Source organism: Portunus trituberculatus, chromosome 46 (genome assembly GCF_017591435.1).
Source record: "Portunus trituberculatus isolate SZX2019 chromosome 46, ASM1759143v1, whole genome shotgun sequence".
NCBI classification, from domain to species: domain Eukaryota; kingdom Metazoa; phylum Arthropoda; class Malacostraca; order Decapoda; family Portunidae; genus Portunus; species Portunus trituberculatus.
In genome coordinates this window covers 26612997-26636837 of record NC_059300.1, presented here as the reverse complement: position 1 = coordinate 26636837, position 23841 = coordinate 26612997, and the positions used below count along the sequence as shown (strand labels likewise).

The window sequence follows — 23841 nt, the reverse complement described above, 5'->3', positions numbered from 1 at the left end:
AGAGCTATACATATAACTATTGCCTTATTTAACACAGTAATGGGCTACTTATCTATTTTGGTGGTTGATTCTGGCTTTACTTTACTCTCTAGCTCTGGAAACACAGATGAGTGCAGGCAAACATTGGTGGACTGACCTGGGGGGTATGGCATGGTTGAGGTGTCCCTGTGGCCCAATATTTACGTACATAATTCATTTTGAAAATTGCGAGAAGAAAAAAGGCGCCCATGCAGAAATGCATTACATTTTTAGACGCAACAAATACTTTAACTAATAACCAAGATATAAAAACGTTACCGAGTCGCTTGTTTACATAGTTAAGTCCAACGAATCGTCTGTATGTCAAACTAACGGCGTCAGAAACACATCATAATGTCGAGAAGGAAAGCACAGCCACACTACATCATGTTAATTTTCTAAACACGACAAATTTTTGTTTTCCAGCCAAATAAAGAAAATGCAAATTTCTCGTCTTATAAAGATTTTTGTTTTCTATTTTGGTACCGTTAGAAATTTTGGATTTAAAAATACGAATAGTTAGACTGAATTTCATGGAATGTTATTACTTGGGTCATGTTTTTCATACTTTTTAAATATTATATTAATGATCAAAATAATCCTAGGTGTGTGCTAATTAAAGATATATATTTTATGCAGTGACGTTAATGTTATTTTTTCGTTAAACAAAAACGCACCTAGATTCGCTTCTATCGCGGCTTAAAACTTGCTCTACTTTGCTAATAATAAATTAAATATCAGAACAATGCTAACTAAATTATTAAATGAGTAATATTCTTACTCTTAGAGAGATGTTTTTTTTTTTTTTCATGTTTGGTGAGTGACTCCACCTCCTCTGTCCTCACTCTCACACTCCACCTTTCCCTTCCACCTTCTTCTCCTCCACTTCCCCCTACACCCAAAGTCCCGAAAACATCTAGAAACACTTGCAAAACCCGAGAAAATAAATTCAAAGAATAGTTTCTGTAGCAGCGGCAAGCGCCGGAGCCGAGAGGAGCTGAACACCCCTGAACTGGGCAAGTGCGGGACTGAGCGGGAGCAGGCCTGTGGCGTGGGGTGGTGATTGGTGGAGAGGGTGTGGGACGGAGCAGGAACGGGGCGGTGATTGGTGGAGAGCGTGTGGGCGGGTGCGGGTGCAGGTGCGGGTGCAGTGCGAGTGCGGGCGTGGGTGGGTGCTGGAGCGGGACGGGAAGGGCCCGGATGCCCAGGATACCGTGTGTGGTGGCCTTGTGTGGTGTGATATGGTATGTTATGGTGTGTGATGGTAGTGGTCGTGGGGTGTGGCGTTGGCGGTGGTGGTGTGGTGTGCTGTGGTGTGGTATGGTGTGTGATAATAGTGGTGGTGTGGTGTGGTGTGGTGTGGTATGGTGTGTGATGGCAGCGTTGCTGTGGTGTGGTGTTGGTGGTATGGTGTGCTGTGGTATGGTGTATGATGGTAGTGTTGGTGTAGTGTGGTGTGCTGTTGTTAGGCATGATGTGTGATGATAGTGGTGATGTGGTGTGGCGGTGGTAGTGGTGATGTGCTGTGCTGTTGTGTGTCATGTTGTGTGATTGTAGTGGTGGTGTGGTGTGGCGGCGGTGGTAGTGGTGGTCGTGGTCTGGTGAGGTGTTGTGTGGTATGTTATGGTGTGTGATGGTAGTGGTAATATAATGTCGCGGTGGTGGTGGTGGTATGGTGTTCTGTGGTGTGTTATGGTGTGTGATGGCAGTGGTGGTGTGGTGAGGCGGTGGTGGTGGTGGTGTGGTGTGCTGTTGTGCGGTATGGTGTGTGATGGCAGTGGTGGTGTGGTGTGGTGTGGCGGTGGCAGTGGTGGTGTGGTGTGGCGGTGGCAGTGGTGGTGTGGTGTGGCGGTGGCAGTGGTGGTGTGGCGGTGGCAGTGGTGGGGTGTTGCGCTGTTGTGTGTTGTGTTATTGTAGTGGTATTGCGGTGTAGCGGTGGTGGTAGTAGTGGTCTGGTGTGGTGTTATGTGGCATGTTATGGTGTGTAATGGCTGTGGTGGTAATGTGGTGGTGTGCTGTGGTATGGTGACTGCTACCAGCTTAACTGACGCGCTGTATATAATAGTAATAATGATAATAATAATAATAATAATAGTAATAATAATAATAATAATAATAATGATAATAATGATCAACGGTTTATTACTGCAAAAGGCAGCCGAGATACTGAAAACATGCATTGAAGGGACACACAGTAAAAGCAAAATTGTTCTACCTAGAGTGTATGCAAAACTCCAAACGTCACAACTCCACCACTTAGTTCAAAGTTACGTCTGATAGAGATCATTAAAGCCTTGTAGTTATGAAGCTAGAAAGGGTTAAATGAAATCTTTAGGGAATGTATATACACGAAAGTTGATTACGTATTAGTAATTTGACCATAGTAGGAATGGTGTTTTTCAGTAACTGTCGGTCCTGGGAGGTGGTGTGGTGGACGAGCTTGTTGTGGTGGCGGACTGCCCGTTGTGGGACGTCATGGGTTGGGAAGTAACAGTTACTGAGTAGTTAGGTTGCAAATTGCTGTAACTGTAGCTGGTGGAGGTGATGCTACCATGATCGTGATTGCTCTGGTTGGGATATCAGCTCCATAGATCCTTCTATCCACAAGTTTGAGCAAAGATAGCAGAGGGGTGTGTTGCCCAGGGATACTTTCGCATGGAGGGATACTTTAGCACGCGACACCACCATGTTTGCTTGTTTGGCTAAGGGTACTGAGAAGCACCCTTACACTGGTCGTAGGGTTGTGTAGTGGACATTTATCCACTACTTAAATCGTTGATATGACCTGTATAATATCTTGTTTGTTTGTTTATCATATATATTATATTGCATTTTATACAGTAGTAAAAAAATGAAATAATGGAACATTATCGGGACAGATTTACAAACCATGCGGGACGCCGGGACAGAGGTTCAATATCGGGACTGTCCCGGCTAATCCGGGACGTATGGTATAACTCTAGGCTTCTCCGAGGGACTTATAGGAAGGAAATAGTAGTGCGGGTTAAGTTTGGCGACAGCAGCGGGGCTGCTACCTGTCAGTCACTAGTATATTCAGAGAAAACTTTTTCAGGTCTAGATTACTCGTATGTAGATTTGTAAAGTGGGTGATGTGTATATCTAGAGTTTCGACAATGTATGTGGATTTCTACCATGCCTCCATTCCATGTTTTTTAGCCCTCTCTCTCTCTCTCTCTCTCTCTCTCTCTCTCTCTCTCTCTCTCTCTCTCTCTCTCTCTCTCTCTCTCTCTCTCTCTCTCTCTCTCTCTCTCTCTCTCTCTCTCTCTCTCTCTCTCTCTCTCTCTCTCTCTCTCTCTCTCGCATATACATTCTTCTTAAAAGACTTCTATGCCCTGACAACGTTGCCTCTACACTTGCAGGATGTGAAATATTAACGTTCATAACCTCCAAAAACCTAAATATGATATATTTAATACAAATGACCCAGTAGTCCAGAAATCAACCCTACAGCGTCTGACAAGTGACTACACTGATTAGCGACTAGAAAAAAGGGAAGGGAGAAATGTTTCGTTTCATGTTCGGATGTTTGAATTTTGCAAACTTACAACAGTGTTAACAAATTACTCCCGGTTCCAGATTACTCCTGGGTGACACTACTGCACATGGACATGACAGCGGCGCTTCACATCCCACTGTTATGTTTGCACGTGACATGTGATTTTCGTGTTTGGCTGTTTGTATCTGAAGCGGCTGCGAAGGGAAGCTCTACCGATGTAAGAAAGAAGAGTGAGACAGAGTAGTGAAACGTGTGGGACTGATTGAATAGAATAAGATGGAAGAAAAGAGTATTTTATAGTGGTATAGAGAGATTCTGAGAGAGAGGCCACAATGTATGAAAATTGGTATGAGGGAAGCCTTGGGAATGATCTATTTCGAGCGAGGGCACATTGTATGGATGTAAATACAATGAGTTACAAACGGTTTGATTCCTTCAGTAAAGTGTGTCAAATGTGTGACATAGGAGAGGATGAGACGGTGGAGTATGTGATGCTGGAGTGTGTGAAGTATGCCGAAGACAGAAATGGGATGATGGAAGTTGTCCTGAGGAAATTAAGGAAAGTCAAAGTGAAGGCAGGAAGAGAATGAATGGTGTTGCAACTGGGACTGTGTGGAGAGAAGAATGAAAGGATGATTGAAGCTGTGAAGGAGTTCCTGGAGAGAAGTGACGTGCTAGATGTAGGAATTAGTATTGTGAAATATGATGATTATCTTCTGTTTATCGTTTTCCTTTTTCTCTACAGGAGCTGCCGGAAAAAAAAGAAAAAGGCCTGATTAGGGATGAATTTCCGAGTCACCTGTAGCATCAAGGATCAAACAGCAAGACTAACAACTGCAAGGAGGAAGGTAAGCAAACCAGTGTGTGTGTGTGTGTGTGTGTTTTTTTTTTTTTACATTACAAGGGCACTGGCCAAGGGAAAACAAAGTGTTGGGAAAAAAAAAAAAATCCCGCTGGTTGCCAGGCCCTGTGAAGAGGAAAGTAGGAGAAAGAGAAAAAACAAAAAAATCTAAAAGGAGGGTCCAGTTAACGTAATAGGTGTCTTGACACTCCTTTTTTGAAAGAGTTTAAGTCATAGGCAGGTGGAAATACAGACACAGGTAGAGAGTTCCAGAGTTTACCAGTGTAGGGAATGAAGGAGTGAAGATACTGGTTAACTCTTGCATTAGGAAGATGGACAGAATAGGGATGAGAAGAAGTAGAGAGTCTTGTGCAGCGAGGCCGCAGGAGGGGGAAGGCATGCAGTTAGCAAGTTCAGAAGAGCAGACAGCATGAAAACAGCGGTAGAAGACAGATAAAGATGCAACATTGCGGCGGTGACTTAAAGAATCAAGACAGTCAGTTAGAGGAGAAGAGTTGATAAGACGAAAAGCTTTAGATTCCACCTTGTTTAGTAAAGCTGTGTGTGGATCCCCCAGACATGAGAGCCATACTCCATACACGGGCGGATAAGGCCCTGTACAGAGCAAGCAGCTGGGAGGGAGAGAAAATGGACGAAGACGCCACAGGACACCTAACTTCTTGGAAGCTGATTTAGCAAGAGTAGAGATGTGAAATTTCCAGTTTAGATTTTTAGTGAAGGATAGACCGAGTGTGTTTAATGTAGAGGAGAGGGAAGTTGAGTGTTATTGAAGAAGAGAGGATAGTTGTCTGGAAGGTTATGTCGAGTAGATAGTTGTAGAAATTGAGTTTTTGAGGCATTGAACAAAACCAGGTTTTCTCTGCCCCAATCAGAAACAAGTGAAAGATCAGAAGTTAGGCGTCCTATAGCATCTCGCCTTGAGTCATTTAATTGTTGTTGGGTTGGGCGTCTGTTGAACGCTGTTGAATAATGCAAGGTGGTATCATCAGCATAGGAGTGGATAGGGCATTGAGTCAGATTTAGGAGATCATTGATGAATAATAGAAAGAGAGTGGGTGATAGGACAGAACCCTGTGGAACACCACTGTTGATAGTTTTAGGGAAGAACAGTGACCGTCTACTACAGCAGCAATAGAACGATCGGAAAGGAAACTGGAGATGAAGGTACAGAGAGAAGGATAGAATCCGTAGGAGGGTAGTTTAGAAATTAAAGATTTGTGCCAGACTCTATCGAAGGCTTTCGATATGTCAAGGCCGACAGCAAAGGTTTCACCGAAGTCCCTAAAAGAGGATGACCAAGATTCAGTTAGGAAAGTAAGAAGATCACCAGTAGATCTGCCTTTACGGAAACCATACTGGCAATCAGAGAGAAGGTTGTGAGCTGATAGATGCCTCATTATCTTCCTATTAAGGATAGACTCAAAGGCTTTAGAAAGGCAGGAAATCAAAGCTATAGGGCGGTAGTTAGAAGGATTGGAGTGGTCACCTTTTTTAGGTGTGTGTTTGTGTGTGTGTGTGTGTGTGTGTGTGTGTGTGTGTTTGTGTTTGTGTGTGTCGCTATATTCTCCAGTACTCCCTATCACACCTCCATCCCTGTCCTAATAATATCACATTCTTTCCTTCTTTTGCTTTATATCTTTTTTTATAAGACTACTGGTATTTTTCTGATATATTTTTTTTTTCACTGAATGTGTCAAAAAAAAGTGAGGGAACGTACCACTTTCAAAGCCACTGACTGGTATATACAACGTAGCGAAAAAATTTTTACCCTGAAAATTTTTCCTTTAGTAGAGTGTTCCTAAAAATACAATTATTATTTCTTACCTTGGATGAACTCGCTAGCTAAAGTTGCGCTTGATCTCTACACTCATCTGGGTCTCCTTGGTCTTTGATCTTTTTGGTGGATGGTGATATGCCTCATTCTGGGATGCAGGGCCACAGAGCATCCTGGTTTTCAGTTCGTCTTCTGAAGAACTTAATGATTTATCGAGCATCCTGAAGGAAGGATGAGCATGTGTGAGTGTGTCCCATCTGTCTGTCATGGCATATTCGAACCGGGTTAAGTGGATTCATAGCCAGTCATTTTAGCCACTGTTGCGCGGAAGCTGTTTGTGATTTCAGTAGTATAAGGATTATAACAAAGGGGGCGTACCTTAGCAAAATTCTTGGGATTAATAGCTCGGATAGAACCAGGAATAATGGGTTCAAGCTTGAAGATTTAGGTTTGTGAAAGAGCTGGGAAGGAACTGGTTCTCAAATAGAGTGGTTGATGAATAGAACGGTCTCAGTGATCAGCTTGTTACTGCTGAGTTTTCAGGAAGCTGTAAAGGAAGGTGAGACTTATACGTATATGGATGGGGATGAAAGGTGGAAATAGGTAGTGTGTTAGGTTTCATACATGGACCGCCACGTGTAGGGCTGATGGCGTCTTGCAGCTTCACTCATTTGATTAGGTTAATGTAAATGACAATGATAATACGTTATATCCTTGCAAGTTAGTTTATTTACAGATAATGATAATAATAATGATAATAATAATAATAATAATAATAATAATAATAATCTTACTTAAATACATCACGATAATGACTATATAAAAGTCTACAATAAATAATCTCACTACTACTAATATTATACTATCTGATAATTGCACTTACAAATACTCAAGAGCATTTTGCAACATTCTTTCAGTCTCCGTTACTTATTACGAGTACCTCTGGGATTGATGTTTATAAGAATACCAGTAGAATTCATTGTTGTGGGAAGAAGAGGAGAGGAGGAGGAAGAAGAAAAGGAATAGGAGAAGAGAAGAGAAGAAATAGCAGTTGTTATCGTCATTGCCGTTGTTGTTATTTCTCTTGTTGTTGTTGTTATCGTTAGAACAACCATACAGACAGACAAACATACACACAACGTACACCATAAACAAAAAGAGAGAAAAAACTGCATAGCCACAATCAGTAAAAGATAAATAAATAAATAAATAATGAATCCTGACGGCGACGATGAAGAACCCCATCACACCGCATCTATTTCCCTGGGGCTGTGTACAGTTGGGACGGTGCCGGGCCGGGAGCTGGACCTGTACCGGGGCCGGGCTGGGAGTAGGACTGACCGGGGGCTGGGGCTGGACCGGGAGGGGCGGGCTGGGAGTAAGACCGGCCAGGTGCACCGCCGGAACCAGCACCAGCACCAGGGGCAGGGCCGTCAGGGAACTGCGCCTCGCCCTCGAAGGTGACGGTGGGATGGTAGCCTGTGTCGTCTGCGTAGTACTCCACCCTCATGAGGCGCGAGTCCGGCAGCCTGACGTAGTAGCTGGCGAAGAAAGAGGTGAAGTGAGGATGTCAGGGAGAAGGTGAGGGGGAGGGATGTAATGAAGGAGGACTGTTGCTGTTTAACGATGAGGAAGAGGGAAAAATGAGGTAGTGACAGAGAGAGAGAGAGAGAGAGAGAGAGAGAGAGAGAGAGAGAGAGAGAGAGAGAGAGAGAGAGAGAGAGAGAGAGAGAGAGAGAGAGAGAGAGAGAGAGAGAGAGAGAGAGAGACTAAAGCACCCAAGATAACATGAAAACAACTCTCAGATCTGGGAAAATAAGAAGAGAAATAAGAAACAAATAACACGCCTTGCATCACCATCATCATCATCATCATCATCATCATCATCATCATCATCATCATCATGACGCTGGGAAAGAGATGGCATCCTGTTTATGACGACGAGCAGGAAAAAACGAAGAGAAAGTGAATAATATGTAGCAAGCAAGCAAGACAGTAATGTGTTTCTGGTCCGCTCGCCTCGCTTGCCCACACCTCACCTCGCCGCCTCATTATTCGTACTCCTTATTCCCTCACCGCGGCTCTCTCACCACGACAATTTTCCAAGGCCACATAGACAACTAGCCAGGTTTTCTAGACAGTTTCTCCTTTCAATAAACTAGAAATCTTTCCAATCCATCACCGGAATCTTAAAAATATCCTTAAAAGTCACGAGTATCTTCACCTAGAGCCTTTGGAAAACAGTGATGGTGAAAGAGCAAAGCGTTTCAGAATACAGGCTCTGAATCTGTTTCATATATCTGATATTTTATTTGCGAACCAACTTTAATCTCAGTTTACTTTATGAAGCAGGAACCCTTTCTTTCCTTCCTTATCCTAATTACATACTTAGATTTTTTGTTTATATTACCCGTGGAAGAAAAGAGCAACCCTCACAAAGCCACATTACAAAATGTGAGACATGCAGCGTTTCAGTTTCCACACGAGGGCCAGACAGCGCAATAGACTCATCCCTTTCCCACCTCTGACCTGAGCCACTGATAGGGTGAGATGTACAGGAGCGTCCCGTGGAGACTGTCAAGGCTACATCTCTATTCCAGTTTTCACAATTGTTCTCCATTCATCCGTGTCATCCGTAACAGAGATTAGTGTGAGTGGAGCGCTACATGGGGGAGGTGAGCGTGAAAACAATTGTATACAGTAATTCGGGTTGAGGATCTCTTAGGTTCAAAGGGGAAGGGTTACGACGCACCCGGAGGAACGTGTTGGCTCTGGTTGTTAGTCGACAGGAAAAGAAGAGAAACTACAAAACAAAAATATCAATAAGGATGAAAGGTAGAAGTAGAAAGGCATGTTTTATACAGAAGTTTGTAGCATTTTTTCTCATGCTCTTATGTTTTATGGGCAGTATTTCTAGTCCTTGCTTATCCAGACGAGGTTCCTATAGGTTAGAAACGCCTCACGTGCAAGTGTAGGAGCCTATAGCTGCTGCTTTGTTCACACCTCTCCATAATACCGAAAACGGAAGATAAATAACGAAAGCTAGTATTCTTTAAATGAAGCCTCCTGTTCTTTGCCATACTTTAAAGAACAGACGTAACGTTCACGAGAGATAGAAGACAAGGAGAGAGAAAGTTGAAATCTCGTAATCTTTGTCTGGAGGCGAGTGACGAAGTATTCTTGAGATAGAAAACAGAGATAAAAATGTAGACTTTGTTGTTTTTTCGTCTAATGGACGAAAAAGGAAACGTTCACTAGACAGGAAATGAGGAGAAAAGAAAATTGAAACCTCGCTTCTTTCCCTGGAAACGAAAAAAATGTGAGATTTCGAGAGAAAGAAAAATTAAACCTCGTGTTCTTTGCATTTGGAGAACAGAAGACGTGCAGATGAACAGACAAAATGTGGAGAGAAAGAAGGTTTTGCTTTCCTTGGCTGTGGATGAAACAGAAAGCGTTTAAGACACAATCACATTTCTTTCCTCCCTAACACTCACCTCCCTTCCGTCCTGTCACCGTCCCGCTGCTCCTGGTGCCCGAAGAAGTTCCCTGAAGGCTGGTCGTCAACATCGTACTTGAAGTTGTACTGAGCCGGGCCACTGGAGCCATCAGAACCACCGAAGCCGCCACCACCGCCACCACCGCCTGCCGGGCCGTTGTAGGCGTAACCAGCGTCAGGGGCAGGGAGGGATGCCGCCGCCGCTGTCGCCACCACCACACTGAGGACTGCGACCACTGCCTGAAGGGGAGGAAAGTGTTAGAATTTAAAACACATTGAAAAGAGAAGACCATTGGGATTCAGTGTCTAGTCCATCCTTTGGAAATGATTGAAGGTGTGAAAAAAGTAGAAAAGATTTAGAGTTTAGTAGAGTACATTCCGTCGTTGAGAAATAAATAAAAGTATGAAAGAAGAATGGAGGATTGTGTTAGAGTTGGACGTAAAGCTTGTCGATAGGAAAGATATGGAAGTATGGCAGAAGGAAAGGGAAATGCTAGTTTGGTGTGCATCGCGTCGTTAGGAAGAGAATGAAAAATTGAAAGAAGAGCGAAGTATAAGGTTAGAGTTTAGTACACATTGCATCATTGAGGGAATAATAACAGAAATATGGAAAAGAGAGGAAGAAGAATGTGATTTTGATGCACACACACACACACACACACACACACACACACACACACACACACACACACACACACACACACACACACACACACACACACAAAGCACACACAGAGAGAGAGAGAGAGAGAGAGAGAGAGAGAGAGAGAGAGAGAGAGAGAGAGAGACAGAGACAGACAGACAGACAGACAGACAGACAGAAACAAGCAGACAATCTAATACAAACAGAAAAAAGAACAAGAATAAAATCATGAAAACCTGCCACACACATATCAAGCCGTACATTCACCTTTATCTTCATGACTCCTAAACGGTGCTTCCTTGCTTCACTGAGGCGGGAGGAAGTGTGGTGATTCCTGCCCGGCTGACTGATATATGTAGTCCCTCTGCAAGCAATCTGGAGGTCGAGGAGAGTCGGAGAGAGGAAGGAAGGGGGTTGTCTTGGTGTCATCTCAAGGTTCGTTCGGTCGTGACAAGGCAGTAAAGACGTGCCCGCGCCCCTGCCTGTGCCCTGGAGTGCTCTAGGGTCGAAGGGTGCCAAAGGAGGTCACCGTGAGCCCCAAAAGTGGACCGCTAGGAGGGTTTCTCTTCCCCTCGTCTGCTTCAGTGGTGTGTTAAGCGATGACGCGAGAATGTAAGAATTTTTGCTGTGTTGTGGTTCTTTTCTCTGTTTGTTACCCGTTTCCATGGTTTGTGTGTTCTTTAACCTCTTCAGTGTTGGAATGCATTTTTACCATGAGTTTGGGGATGATTAGACGATTTTCTTTGCATTAGGAAGGGTCTATGGAAGTCAGAAGATTAATTGCCAGAGTCTTCACTATTTTAGTCCCCAACGTGAGTTTCCGAAGCTGTATAAAATCAATAAATAATAAGCAAAATGAATATGAAGACGCGTCGCGGTACTGAAGGGGGTACGGCTGTCGTAAGTATTCTATTGACGGTTTGGTAAGAACAGTTTTAGTTAAATAGACTCGTTTGGAATTTCTTTAGTTTTTTAAGTGTTCCTTTTTTTGTTTCCTTATTCTGTTATAGTGATAGTTGAACAGATTCCTTCATTTCTTGCTTCTACGTACATTTTTCCTCCTTTCACTTTCTTCTTTATTTTACTTTAGTGATAGTTGAATACTCTCCTTCATTTCTTCCTTCTGTATACCTATTATTTTTTTTCCTCTTTCCATTTTCTTTTTCTTCCATTCTTTCTTTTCCTATTTTTTGCTCTACTACATATTTTTCCTCCTTTCATTCTTGTTATCGCATCTTTTTCTTACTTTTCTTCATCTTTCACTATTCTCTCTTTTAATTTTGTTGTTGCATATTCTTTCTCTCTCCTTTCAACTTTTATTTCTCTCCTTCCTTTATTGTGGTCACGTGTTCTTCCTCCTACCATTCTCCCTTTCTCTTATTTCTTTTCCTTCTATTCTTTTTCTCTCATCTTCCTTCCTCTTTCATGTTTCATTTCCTCTTTGGTTACGGCAAAATAGATTAAAAGAGAGAGAGAGAGAGAGAGAGAGAGAGAGAGAGAGAGAGAGAGAGAGAGAGAGAGAGAGAGAGAGGGGGGGTAGGGGGTGAGTGAACACGTAACATCAGGAAGAGAGAGGAAGAGGAGTAAAAGTCGAACAATCATTGCTGGAAATGGAACGGCTGAGTGATGATACTGTGGACTGTATTCTTGTTAGTTTCAAGTGTTTTTTTTTTTTTTTTTTTTATCGCTTTCTTCCGGTGGTGTTTTCATTACCATGTTGACCGTTTAACAGACTGATGTGAAGATTATTGCAGTTTTCAAGGGTATTTTGATGACTATGTAGTGATGGTCTAACGAGGGTAATGCTAGTTGACCAGGCTATCTTGATGGAGTCTTAAGCTTTCAAGTGTGTTTACATGAATCTACGTAGTGAGAGTTTAGGTCAGTTACAGTTTAAGGGATTCCTGTGATTATTGTATTAGGTTCGTATGCTCAAACACTTTTGTGCTTCACCTTTACTATTTCAAGATGGTTTATTTCAATCTACACGAGTTTTTTTTTAAGGCATGTTACGGTTCTAGAGGTAGATTGACAAGATTTCTACATTATTAACCGGAAAACACTCATGGAAACCTCGCTGATCATCTCTGTGGCCTTTTAAAATACCCATGATGAGAGAGCAAAGCGTTTCTGAATAAGGAACTTAAGAATTTTCGAAGGTGTTCATGATTTTAGTGATAGCTTGGCAAGGCTATAGAAGGTTGAACAAGGTCTAATGGAAGTCACTGGTGTTTTCAAAGGTTATTTTTCATTGGTTCAGTGATAGCTTAAGGAGATTGGTGATAGTTGAACAGATTATTATGCTTTTTCTTTTGGTTTTCATTGGTATTTTTATGATTCCAATAATTTTAACAAGGCTGGTGATAGTTTAGTAGCATTTTGGGATTGGGTTCTCAGTTGGGTTTCCGTGTGTGTGTGTGTGTGTGTGTGTGTGTGTCCATCTGCGCTCATAAATCAAGGAAATCGTGTGAAGTGAAATAGAGAAGTGATTGTGAAAAAAAAGTGGAGAGAGAGAGAGAGAGAGAGAGAGAGAGAGAGAGAGAGAGAGAGAGAGAGAGAGAGAGAGAGAGAGAGAGAGAGAGAAAGGGAAGGAATGATACGCAAGGTTAACGTGTGCATGTTTTATTCATTACCTCTCATTACCAGGTGAGCTCAGGTGAGGGACTGGCACAGGTGAGCAGGTGAAGGTGTAATTAGGCCACGGACACTCAGACACTCACACGTACATTCACTGATACTCAAAAATACCACTGGTCTTCTTTAATTTCCATTTTTTTTTCTTTCTTTTAACTTCATATATTTAATTCTCCTTCCTTCAATTCTCTTTCAGTTTTACCTGTATTTGTTTTGTTCTCCGTGACGATAGAGTAAATATTTCAGTGATACTCAAAAATTCCACAAGTCTTTAATTTTCATCTTTTCTTTTTCTTTCAATTTCATATTTTAATTCTCCTTCCTTCCATTCTCTTTCACTTTTCCCTTTCCTTACTTTTTTTTTCTTTTATCCTCCATGACGGTACTATTTTTTTCTTCTTTCTTTCTTTCAACTTCATATTTTAATTCTCCTTCCTTCCATTCTCTTTCATTTCCTTACTTTTTTTTCCTTGTCCTCCGTGACGGTAGAGTAAACATTTCAGGAGGTGTTAAGAATACTGTTGATTTTGTTGGCATTTTCTTTATATTTCGTTTTCTTTTCTTTTTAGATTTCACCGTTTGCTGGAATATGTGGTGATGGTTCTGTGTGTGTGTGTGTGTGTGTGTGTGTGTGTGTGTGTGTGTGTGTGTGTGTGTGTGTGTGTGTGTGTGTGTGTGTGTGTGTGTGTTCTGTTCTTTTCTTTCTTTTTTGATTCTCTGTCCGATCTTTATATCCCGCTTTCCGTTCCTTTGTGTCATATATTTCTTCATATACAACACGTAAGAGAGAGAGAGAGAGAGAGAGAGAGAGAGAGAGAGAGAGATTCCTCCTCCTTTTCTTCTTTCTCCTCCTCCTCCTCCTCCTCCTCCTCCTCCTCCTCCTCCTCCTCCTCCTCCTGCGTCCATGGTTGCCTGGCGGGGGGTGGCAGTCGTCAGGTTTAGACAAGGCCATGGGGAACATAAACTGGAGCATAATAACACTAAAATTTCTCTCTCTCTCTCTCTCTCTCTCTCTCTCTCTCTCTCTCTCTCTCTCTCTCTCCTCACTGTGATGGAGAGACTTTTTGACGTCTATAGTAATAATAATAATAAAAATAAATAAATAAATAACAAATATCCTTGAGGTAGTCCCGCTCCTTTGGCTACGTTACATAAACACCGAACAGCGACGGTATAGAAGTGATATCTTTTGTAACCCACGCTGGACTAAAAACCTTAAGTAAGCAAGCCTCTAATTTACACCTCGGCTATTTCTGTTCCGTCGAGGTGCTTTTGGTCATAATTCTCTCCAGGAAATGCTTCATGCTATGCGGTAAAAGTGATATGAACTCTCAGGAAATTTTACCCATTCTGTACCATGACGGGTTTCATATTCACTTTGCTTACTATTTGGTGATTTTATACAGCTTCAGAAACTTATGTGGGGGTTAAAATAGTGAAGACTCTGGCCATCAATCTTCTGACCTCGATAGACCCTTTCTGATGTCAATAAAATGGTCTAATCGTATCCAAAATTCAAGGTTAAAAAATGCGTCCCAGTACTGAAAGGGTATTATGTAGACATGTCTGTTCACCTCAGCTCCATACGATAATGTGAAATCAAGTTTTTTTTTTTTTCGTTTTTCGTTTTTTTTTTTCGAGGAATTACTCTCTATAGGAAACACATGACCCGTTTAAATTGACGCCTTCAACTTGCAGTCAATTTTCATTCAACCAGTTGTCGCACGTAAAAGTTAAGTGGCGCCATCAAAAGTTAATTACCTAAATGTTTTTCTACTTAAGAAGGAATTGAGGTCTATTATCTCGTTTTTCCCGCTCTTTCTTTATTTTTCCTCCTTTTTTTCCTCTCATATGTGAAAAGGAGAGTGGAAAAGTTCACGAAAATTGGAGAAAAAATGCTCTGTTCTTTGCCGCTCCACAGTAAAGAAACAGTAGAAAAAATACTCCAATCACGTTGATCTATTTAGCTCCTCATGTGAAATGCTAGTTTTCAGAAGAGGGGAGAAAAAAACAACAACGACGTGATCAGGCGAAGAACTGCCGAGTGTGCCAGTGAAAGTGACGAAAAGAGGGAGGATTAACGCTCTTGTTGTACCGTACCTAAGATTGACGGAATAAGATTATTTTTTTCATCTTTTTTGTTTTTGTATAACATGAAAATCAGATAAGAGTAGAAAAAAAGACTTTCATGATGTGAGAGAGAGAGAGAGAGAGAGAGAGAGAGAGAGAGAGAGAGAGAATGGACTAACACTATGTCTTCTCCTCCCTCCACTGACACACCTGTTGATACCTGGCAAGGGTGAGAGGTGTCAGAGAACGAAAAGGTGTTTGCTTGCTTTGCTTGGCTACGATCATTGAAAAAACTGCCTAACGTCCCTCATCTCTCTCTCTCTCTCTCTCTCTCTCTCTCTCTCTCTCTGGTCATCCTCGCTCTCATTTCATCCACTTTATTGTCATTCTTTCTTTTTTTTTTTTTGGTGTGGACAAAAGTCTATTATTTAAATGTTTTTCTTGTGTTTTTTTTAATTTATTTCATTCATATATTTTTGGTTTATTTATTCCATTTGCTCTCTACGTAACAAACCTTTTTTTTTTCTATTTAACCAAAGTGAAAACATCCTGCATAGTGTTCCTGTCTGTTTTCTTTATCTTTTCCTTTCTTTTTTTTTTTTTTTTCCTTCACTTTCAATCTCTGTAACGTTTTCTTTGATTCGAATTCAGGGCAAGATGATACATTGATACTTGATACTTGATACTTGACTCGAACCTTCCACCAACCATGAGTATCCAGACACTTTTTTTTTTCCTTCTTTTTTTTCCCTTTTTTCTTTTTTCCCTTCTTTTTTTTATAACCTATTCTTCTTACCTTTATTCCCTCCCATTCTCAGGGCGGCTCATTGTCTCCACTATTCTCACCATCACTTCGTCATTGTATTGTGTGTGTGTGTGTGTGTGTGTGTGTGTGTGTGTGTGTGTGTGTGTGTGTGTGTGTGTGTGTGTGTGTGTTTGTTGCCTCCCATGACCTATTTCTTCAGTGTTCGACAACCTGACCAGATTTCTCTCTCTCTCTCTCTCTCTCTCTCTCTCTCTCTCTCTCTCTCTCTCTCTCTCTCTCTCTCTCTCTCTCTCTCTCTCTCTCTCTCTCTCTCTCTCTCTCTCTCTCTCTCTCTCTCTCTCTCTCTCTCTCTCTCTCGTTTCTCAGCTCTCTCCTCTTGTCACGCTATCCTCTTGTCACGATGAAGCTTATCTGGAGTTTTTCAGATAAACTTGATACACTGTAGGGTCAGAGGATGGCTATAAAGTGCTCTCCTTTTCCCTTTCCCTCTCCCTTCACTTCCCCTAACCATGTTTTAACTTTCCTTATCAGACTGGCACTGATTTAAGATTGTATGAGGATTATTTTTCAAAGGCTGCAGAAATTATTAGTTTGTTTTTTCCTACGTGGTTGTTGTGGTTGATGATGAGGATTCTGTTGAACTATCGGTGTACTTACATGAGCATGCCTGAAATCTCCAGTAACCTCCAGTGCAGCCTGTTGAAAGTTAAGACAGAAGGCTGAACATTGAAGGGTATTATGGATCTTGATGAGCAGATCTTAAACTTTGTATCATATTGCGTTCTCAGTTATGATTTAGGAATTCAGCTCCTGTGCATGTTGAAACTATAGTGTGAGTGGTTAGTTTATTGTTAAGTAGACGGTCTTATTTATCGAAGCATCAAGGACAGATTGAAATACCTTTCACTAACATGCCGCAACGTCTTTGACTCATGAATTTCTGAGAATTTTTGAGAAAGTAAGGGAAGCTGCAAGAAGTCATCAGCCTACCCGTAGTAGTCCCTGCATGAAACTTTCCTATTTCCATCTATCATCTTCACCCGTAAATCTATCTAAACCTCATTGGAAGTTCCCTTATGACTCGGCACTAAAAACCCGGTGCTATTTCCATATATTTTTGTATGAAATTCTGTTTGTAAATCAGTCTTATGTCACTGTCTCAAAGACACAACGAATAATAATAAAAACACAAGAAAATTGAGAAAGATAAAAACGAAAACAGAAATAAGAGAAATAAAAGATGGGAAAAAAAAATTGTAAGAAAGACCGCAAGTATTGTGTTTGTGCCTTGCCTGTCTGAGGAAACAAGGCACTGATAGGTGGCAGCGGTGTCCTTCTGCCAGACTAGAAGTGTGTGTCTAGTCGTAGCCTCTGTGTCCTGTGTTTACTCCTCTTACAAATATTCTTCAAATCCTTCAGACATTCATTCGCCGCCGATCACAGCTTTAACTTGGCATCCTCGCTCAGACAGTTTTTCAATCTTGAGGAATATTGTCAGACGTCCACTTGCGTTGAGGACTTTGCTTCCTCACTTTCACTCTCGTTCCTGTAATGTTGCACGTTCGTGTTGTGAACGTTGTTCCTTGATATTGCTTTGGTGACAAGCGAGTGTGTGTTTATGATGGTTGAACAAGAAAAGTTCATCAGATTTTTGTTCGGCTATTCTTACAAAGCAGAGGTAGACAGTATTGGTCACGTCACAATGGTCCGACCGTCGCCTGCACTCATTGCAACTTTCCTTCCTTTCATTCTTTTGTGTGGTATTTACAAGAGGTCTTCACTACACTATGAATACTAATGGTAAGTGAGAAATGTTCTAACTGATATACAAAAAAGACTCGTGTCCTTGCTTCTCATAGAGAGTGATGAAGCGTATGCAGCCACAGGGACGCGACACAATCAGGCTGTTTTGTGTCGTCATGTGTCTCAAAGGCTACGTACACATTTATTATTTACATGGCACTTCAGAATTGACTGGGCATGGAATTTCACTCGGGAGATTTCGATGCTGAATTTTATTTTAAGCAAATTGTTGTTAGTTGTGCGATAGTCATGGCCGAATTGTGTTAAAATGCCGCTCATCTCATGGTTTACATGATGAACAGTGTTGAGATAGCATTGCGTGCAAGGCGTGGAGTGTTGGAGGCAACTCGGAGACTGTACGATGGCACTTCAAGCTTTAGGTATCTTCTGAATCATCGCATTTTCGTTTACAGTGTAGAAATGAGAGTTTAACCCTTTCACATCAGAAGCATGGTACCGAAATCCTTACCATCACCCACAAGACAGAGACAAGGGATTTGGAGACTAGATTTTCCGCTTTCTAGCCAGCACAATGTTAAGAGGTGACTCGAACATAACAATTAAACGTCTCAGGGCGGTTTATGATTAAGGAAAGACTTGGTCAATAGCAATGAAAGGGTTAAATGCAAGGCCACATAGTTATCAGTCCCATCCTGCGTGCAACACTCCACCACGCACTACCATCCCCGATATGCCACTACCAGAAGAAAGGAACACGGAATAAATAAGTTAATGGTAACAGTTCGTAACGGTAGCGCCATAACACAGCAGCGGCGGAGAGAGGGGAGGATCATCACCACCACGTTGATACCGAGGAGGACTGCGGGAGTAATGTAGTGACGGAGAGAACACCTGGAGGGAAGAAAGATGACTCCTCTCTTTGGTTCCCTGATGCCCTGATGCCTCACTCCCGTACCCGTCCTGTTCCTCAGACGCGGGGGAGGAGAGAGGGGCCGCTTAGTGCCTAGGGTGGCTGTACACGTGGCGGGTGGTGTAACCAGACTTGTGTGATTTAGCGACCGCAGGTACTATTTTGAACACATCCACTCTAGCAGGACGGGAACCTGGCGCGCTGGCGTAGTACCTGTAAGGAAAAGAGGAGCTAGGAAGGTTTCACGCACTTCATTTCAATCTTCTATCTGTCCCTCCTATCCAGTCCTTCATAATGCAACTTTGCTATTCGATAAACGTGTAAACTTGCTAAGAGAGGAGTGATGAAACAATATCTGAGGCTGACATGAAGGAAAATTTCAGGAAGGAAGAGAGGAACTATGTGAGGGAAAGTACAGGAATCATAGCTTTCAGTAGCAGTAGCCCCCTCCCCCCCCAAAAAAAAAAAAAAAAAAAAAAAAATAAAAAATAAAAAGAATAAATAAAAAAAAAGTTGATTCACTGGGAGAAGAGGATACAATATAAATGTCTTTAGTGGCAATATTGGATACGCATTCCTCAGCTCAGTAAAAGGAAAAGTACAAAGAAAATTAACAAAAACACTGAAAAAAAAACAAGGTCGCCATAATCATCATCGTCTCCAATCACACCAATGCAACACAAAGTGACAAAGGCGTCACTTAACTTTCTCTTTCTTTCTGCTTTTACTCATACCGGTTCAGTGCAGTAAAAGATCTTAACTCCTTCTCAACCATTCTATACCAGTTTACCGTATCTTCTTCCGTGCTTCTGTCTGCATTCCAGCACGCTGTCCGGCTATTATCTGCTCATTTTATATATATTTCTTTTTCATGTAAGGTGGATTCTGACAAAAAAAAAAGTCTACATGAGATGCCAGTCAGTAAAGAGTCGAAAGGAGTATTAGTTATCTATGTGTTATCTATTCTTATCCCTCCAGGTGATGCCAAACATTATTCCCTTTCATTTCAACACTTTCATCATGAGACGTAAGACTCGTTTCTTGGCTTTCTTATCTCTCAAGTTATGCCAAACGTTATAATCTCTGATCTTTTTACGATAAATTTAAACTTTCATTCCAACACTTTCGTAAGACTTAAAGACTCGATCCAAGCGGTAAAACTGGTGGATTCACTGATATGAACACCTTTCTCATAAGTGATACTGGCAGATCACTAGTCAAAACCCCGCTCATTACAAGCACCTTGCATCCTTGGCACGATAAAAGCGCTCCAATCGAGTCAAGTCCAGGAAGAATAAAGGAAAAATGGCAACAATAATAAGAAATGGGTTCATTAATCAATCTGCACCAGAGAAAGTTTAGACCAAGTATTATCATTATTACTGCATCCATCTCCTCCTCACTTTCCTCCGAGTTTGTTGTTTGCGCTCTACTATCTGAACCAGTATCAAGTCCACGAAGAAAGAAGTGATGAGAAACAGGCTCATTAATCCGTCTGTCGCAGAGAAAACTTAGGAAAAAGTATCATTATTATTGCACTCATCTCCTCAGCTTCCTATGAGTTTGTTGTTTCCTTTCTACTATCTGAACCAGTATCTCCACCACCACCACCACCACCACCACCTTCCCCGCCGCCAGTATCAAGAAGAGGTGAAAAAAAAAAAAGTAACTTAAAAGGTCGCCGCGCCACTTCTCAGCCTTTCACTAACTGATCTGGATTTGGAAGAAAGCATTAAAAGCCTTAACATAAAAAAGAAGTAATGTATAAGTGGTCATGTTTGCTGCCTGTACTTGTGTTTTGTAGCGAGGAATGGCACATGGTCCGCTACCGAGCCAGCCACGCCCTAAGGACATAAGAGCCGCAATCTTGCAACCACATTTCAAGATATATACCCCTGAACCTTCTCAGAGACACTTAACCCCTTCAGTTCCATGCCGCATTTTCATATTCATTCCAGTCACTATTTGGTGATTTTATACAGCTTCAGAAACTTATGTAGGGATTAGAATTGTGAAGACTGTGGCCATTAACCTTCTGATCTCGGTAGACCCTTCTTAATGTCAATAAAATGGTCTAATCGTACTTAAATCTGAAGGTAAAAATGTGTCCCAGTACTGAAGAGGTTAAGCACCATCCTACAGAACCTCACTTTCACCTTCCACACTTTTAGAATCCTCAATCATACAACCTCATTTTGAAATCCATCATAAAAATCAGAACCTCATTTTGAACCTCATTTTTACCACCCAATCCTGTAGAACCCGAACTTTGAAACCCGCGATAAAACATTATTACGAATACCAGTACACAAATTTCTTATAACCCTGCTCAAAACCCCAAAAATTTAAACCCCTACCCCCACAGAACTAAGCCTCCTGAGAAGACCACCCTCACAACGCTCATCCTAAAAAAGACAACCTGAAAAACACAAGTCAAATTATTACACGATTTAACAGAACAAAAGTGAATCGATTGTGAATTGTGAAAATCACCTTTGTCTGAAAACACGAAGGAAGAGCTGTGATTATTACAATATGACAGACGAGAGAGAGAGAGAGAGAGAGAGAGAGAGAGAGAGAGAGAGAGAGAGAGAGAGAGAGAGAGAGAGATAAACAGGAAATAGAGGAAAGAGGGAAAATGGAATGAAAGGGGATGAGAGAGAGAGAGAGAGAGAGAGAGAGAGAGAGAGAGAGAGAGAGAGAGAGAGAGAGAGAGAGAGAATAGAAGAAAGAGAAAATAGAATGAAAGGGGATGTGTGTGTGAGAGAGAGAGAGAGAGAGAGAGAGAGAGAGAGAGAGAGAGAGAGAGAGAGAGAGAGAGAGAGAGAGAGAGAGAGAGAGAGAGAGAGAGAGAGAGAGAGAGAGAGAGAGAGAGAGAGAGAGATCATTGTGAGTGTGAAGTAATTCCAGATAACCTTTCTTAATGGCAGAGAATGTGAGTGTGTGAACCTTCTGAACTTTTTGAACTTTGAACGTGAAATATGAGTAAACACACACACACACACACACACACACACACACACACACACACACACACACACACACACACACACACACACACACCGGTAGCTCAGTGGTTAGAGCGCTGGCTTCACAAGCCAGAGGACCGGGGTTCGATTCCCGGCCGGGTGGAGATATTTGGGTGTGTCTCCTTTCACGTGTAGCCCCTGTTCACCTAGCAGTAGGTACGGGATGTAAATCGAGGAGTTGTGACCTTGTTGTCCCGGTGTGTGGTGTGTGCCTGGTCTCAGGCCTATCCGAAGATCGGAAATAATGAGCTCTGAGCTCGTTCCGTAGGGTAACGTCTGGCTGTCTCGTCAGAGACTGCAGCAGATCAAATAGTGAAACACACACACACACACACACACACACACACACACACACACACACACACACACACACACACACACACACACACACACACACACACACACACACACACACACACACACACACACATTTCCCTTTCTTAGCCCAAAAACGTATTCAGTGTACCAAGTTAGCTAAAGAATGTGCAGAATATAAACCTTTCTCTTTCTCTGTCCAAAAGTTCAGATTACAAGATTGCGTCTAAACAATTGACTAGAAGACATGAGTGAGGTGCTGCGGGTGTCTCAATTAAGCGATGACACGAGGAGGGCGAAAGGTGACATGAATACCACCTCAAAAATGTACAAACTCACGCTGACATTTTACTAACAATCTGTCTGTCATCCAATCACACAGTAATCCAATGACTGCCTGATTGCCTGACTGACTGACTGACATTATCTCTCTCTCTCTCTCTCTCTCTCTCTCTCTCTCTCTCTCTCTCTCTCTCTCTCTCTCTCTCTCTCTCTCTCTCTCTCTCTCTCACCACTAATTCACTTTTTAACGCTTGCATTGACTCATTAATTCAGTCAGTCATTAACGTTTTCCTTCACTCATTTACTGGTTCACTGACTCACTGGCGTACTCGCTCCTCTAGTCTTTCTTCAACTAATTCACTATCTACTTGACCGACTGACTTCCTTTTTCTCTTTCTCCTTCCTTTCCTTCCCTCATTCACGTATACCAGAGCCTTATCTTCCTTCACTCACGCTGACCTATATTCTCTGACTTTTCTTCACCTCCATAATTCAATCATTCAGTCCATATACAGTACAGTACACGTAGTCGCTAACCATTTCTTATAGATTCACTCCCTCACTGACTCATTAATCTCTTCAGTACCAGAACGCGTTTTCACATTCACTCTGGTTACTATCTGGCGATTTTACACAGCTTCAAAAACATATGTTGGGATTAGAATAGTAAAGACTCTGGTCATTAATCTTCTGACCTCCATAGATCCTTCTTAATGTAAATAAACTGTCTAATCATGCCCAAAACTCAAGGTAGAAGAAATGCGTCCCGGTACTGAAGGAGCTCAAAACACCCAGCCACCCACACACGCACACACACAAGCTAATTCAAACACTCACGTAGAATGAGATGATGCTGGATGCGCCTTAGACCTCTGTCCGTGGGAGCTGCTTTGAATCAAGTCCCTCACTAGTGTATGGAAGTTACTCGGCAAGTGTTTGTCGGGCAGGGGCCTCACAACAGCCTTCTGAGAGTACCGGGGACGTGGCCTGGGTCTGGGTTTGCCGTAACTTCTGCCTTTAGGGGCGGGATGGACTCTGTGGGGTTTGTAGACTGGTGTATGGGCTTTATAATTTGTATATGAGGATTTGGGTGTGTGGGAGTGGTAGGTCGGCGCCTTGGTGGGGTGAGAAGAATATGAAGACTTGGGAGATTCATAGGAAAGAACTGGAGGGTGGTAGGACGATTTAGTGGTGTGGTAGGGTTCTGGTGTAGTGGTGTAGTGGTGTGCCTTAGTGGTGTGGTAGTGTTGTGGCGTGGTGTAGTATGGTGGTGGTGTAGTGGTGGTGGTTTGTGGTGTGGTAGTGGTGTAGTGGTGTGCCTTAGTGGTGTGGTAGTGTTGTGGCGTGGTGTAGTATGGTGGTGGTGTAGTGGTGTAGTGGTGTGCCTTTGTGGTGTGGTAGGGTGGTGGTGTAGTGGTGTGCCTTAGTGGTGTGGTAGTGTGGTGGTAGTATGGTGGTGGTGTAGTGGTGTAGTGGTGTGCCTTTGTGGTGTGGTAGGGTGGTGGTGTAGTGGTGTAGTGGTGTGCTTTAGTGGTATGGTAGGGTGGTGGTGTGGTGTGGTAAGGTGGTGGCGTGGTGGTGTAGTGGTGTGCTTTAGTGGTATGGTAGGGTGGTGGTGTAGTGTGGTAAGGTGGTGGCGTGGTGGTGTAGTGTGACTGTGTGGTATGGTAGGGTGGTGGTGTGGTGTGGTAAGGTGGTGGCGTGGTGGTGTAGTAGTGTGACTGTGTGGTATGGTAGGGTGGTGGTGTGGTGTGGTAGGGT

At 42.4% G+C, this 23841-nt stretch overlaps 1 protein-coding gene and 1 long non-coding RNA gene across 2 annotated transcripts; both read right to left on the bottom strand.

Annotated features, from left to right (window-relative positions):
- Positions 1-6970: 6970 nt before the first annotated feature.
- Positions 6971-10884, bottom strand: LOC123520052 (pro-resilin-like). Its single transcript, XM_045281927.1, has 3 exons — positions 10578-10884; positions 9666-9907; positions 6971-7712 (listed from the first exon to the last, which is right to left on the bottom strand). Exons 1-3 carry the CDS (start codon positions 10737-10739, stop codon positions 7427-7429), a joined length of 690 nt encoding a protein of 229 aa, XP_045137862.1. The 5' UTR covers positions 10740-10884; the 3' UTR covers positions 6971-7426.
- A 6542-nt stretch (positions 10885-17426) lies between these two features.
- LOC123520055 lies at positions 17427-23363 on the bottom strand. The gene is made up of 2 exons (XR_006679155.1): positions 22918-23363; positions 17427-18667 (listed from the first exon to the last, which is right to left on the bottom strand). It is a non-coding gene; the product is annotated as an uncharacterized LOC123520055 (long non-coding RNA).
- Positions 23364-23841: the final 478 nt, after the last annotated feature.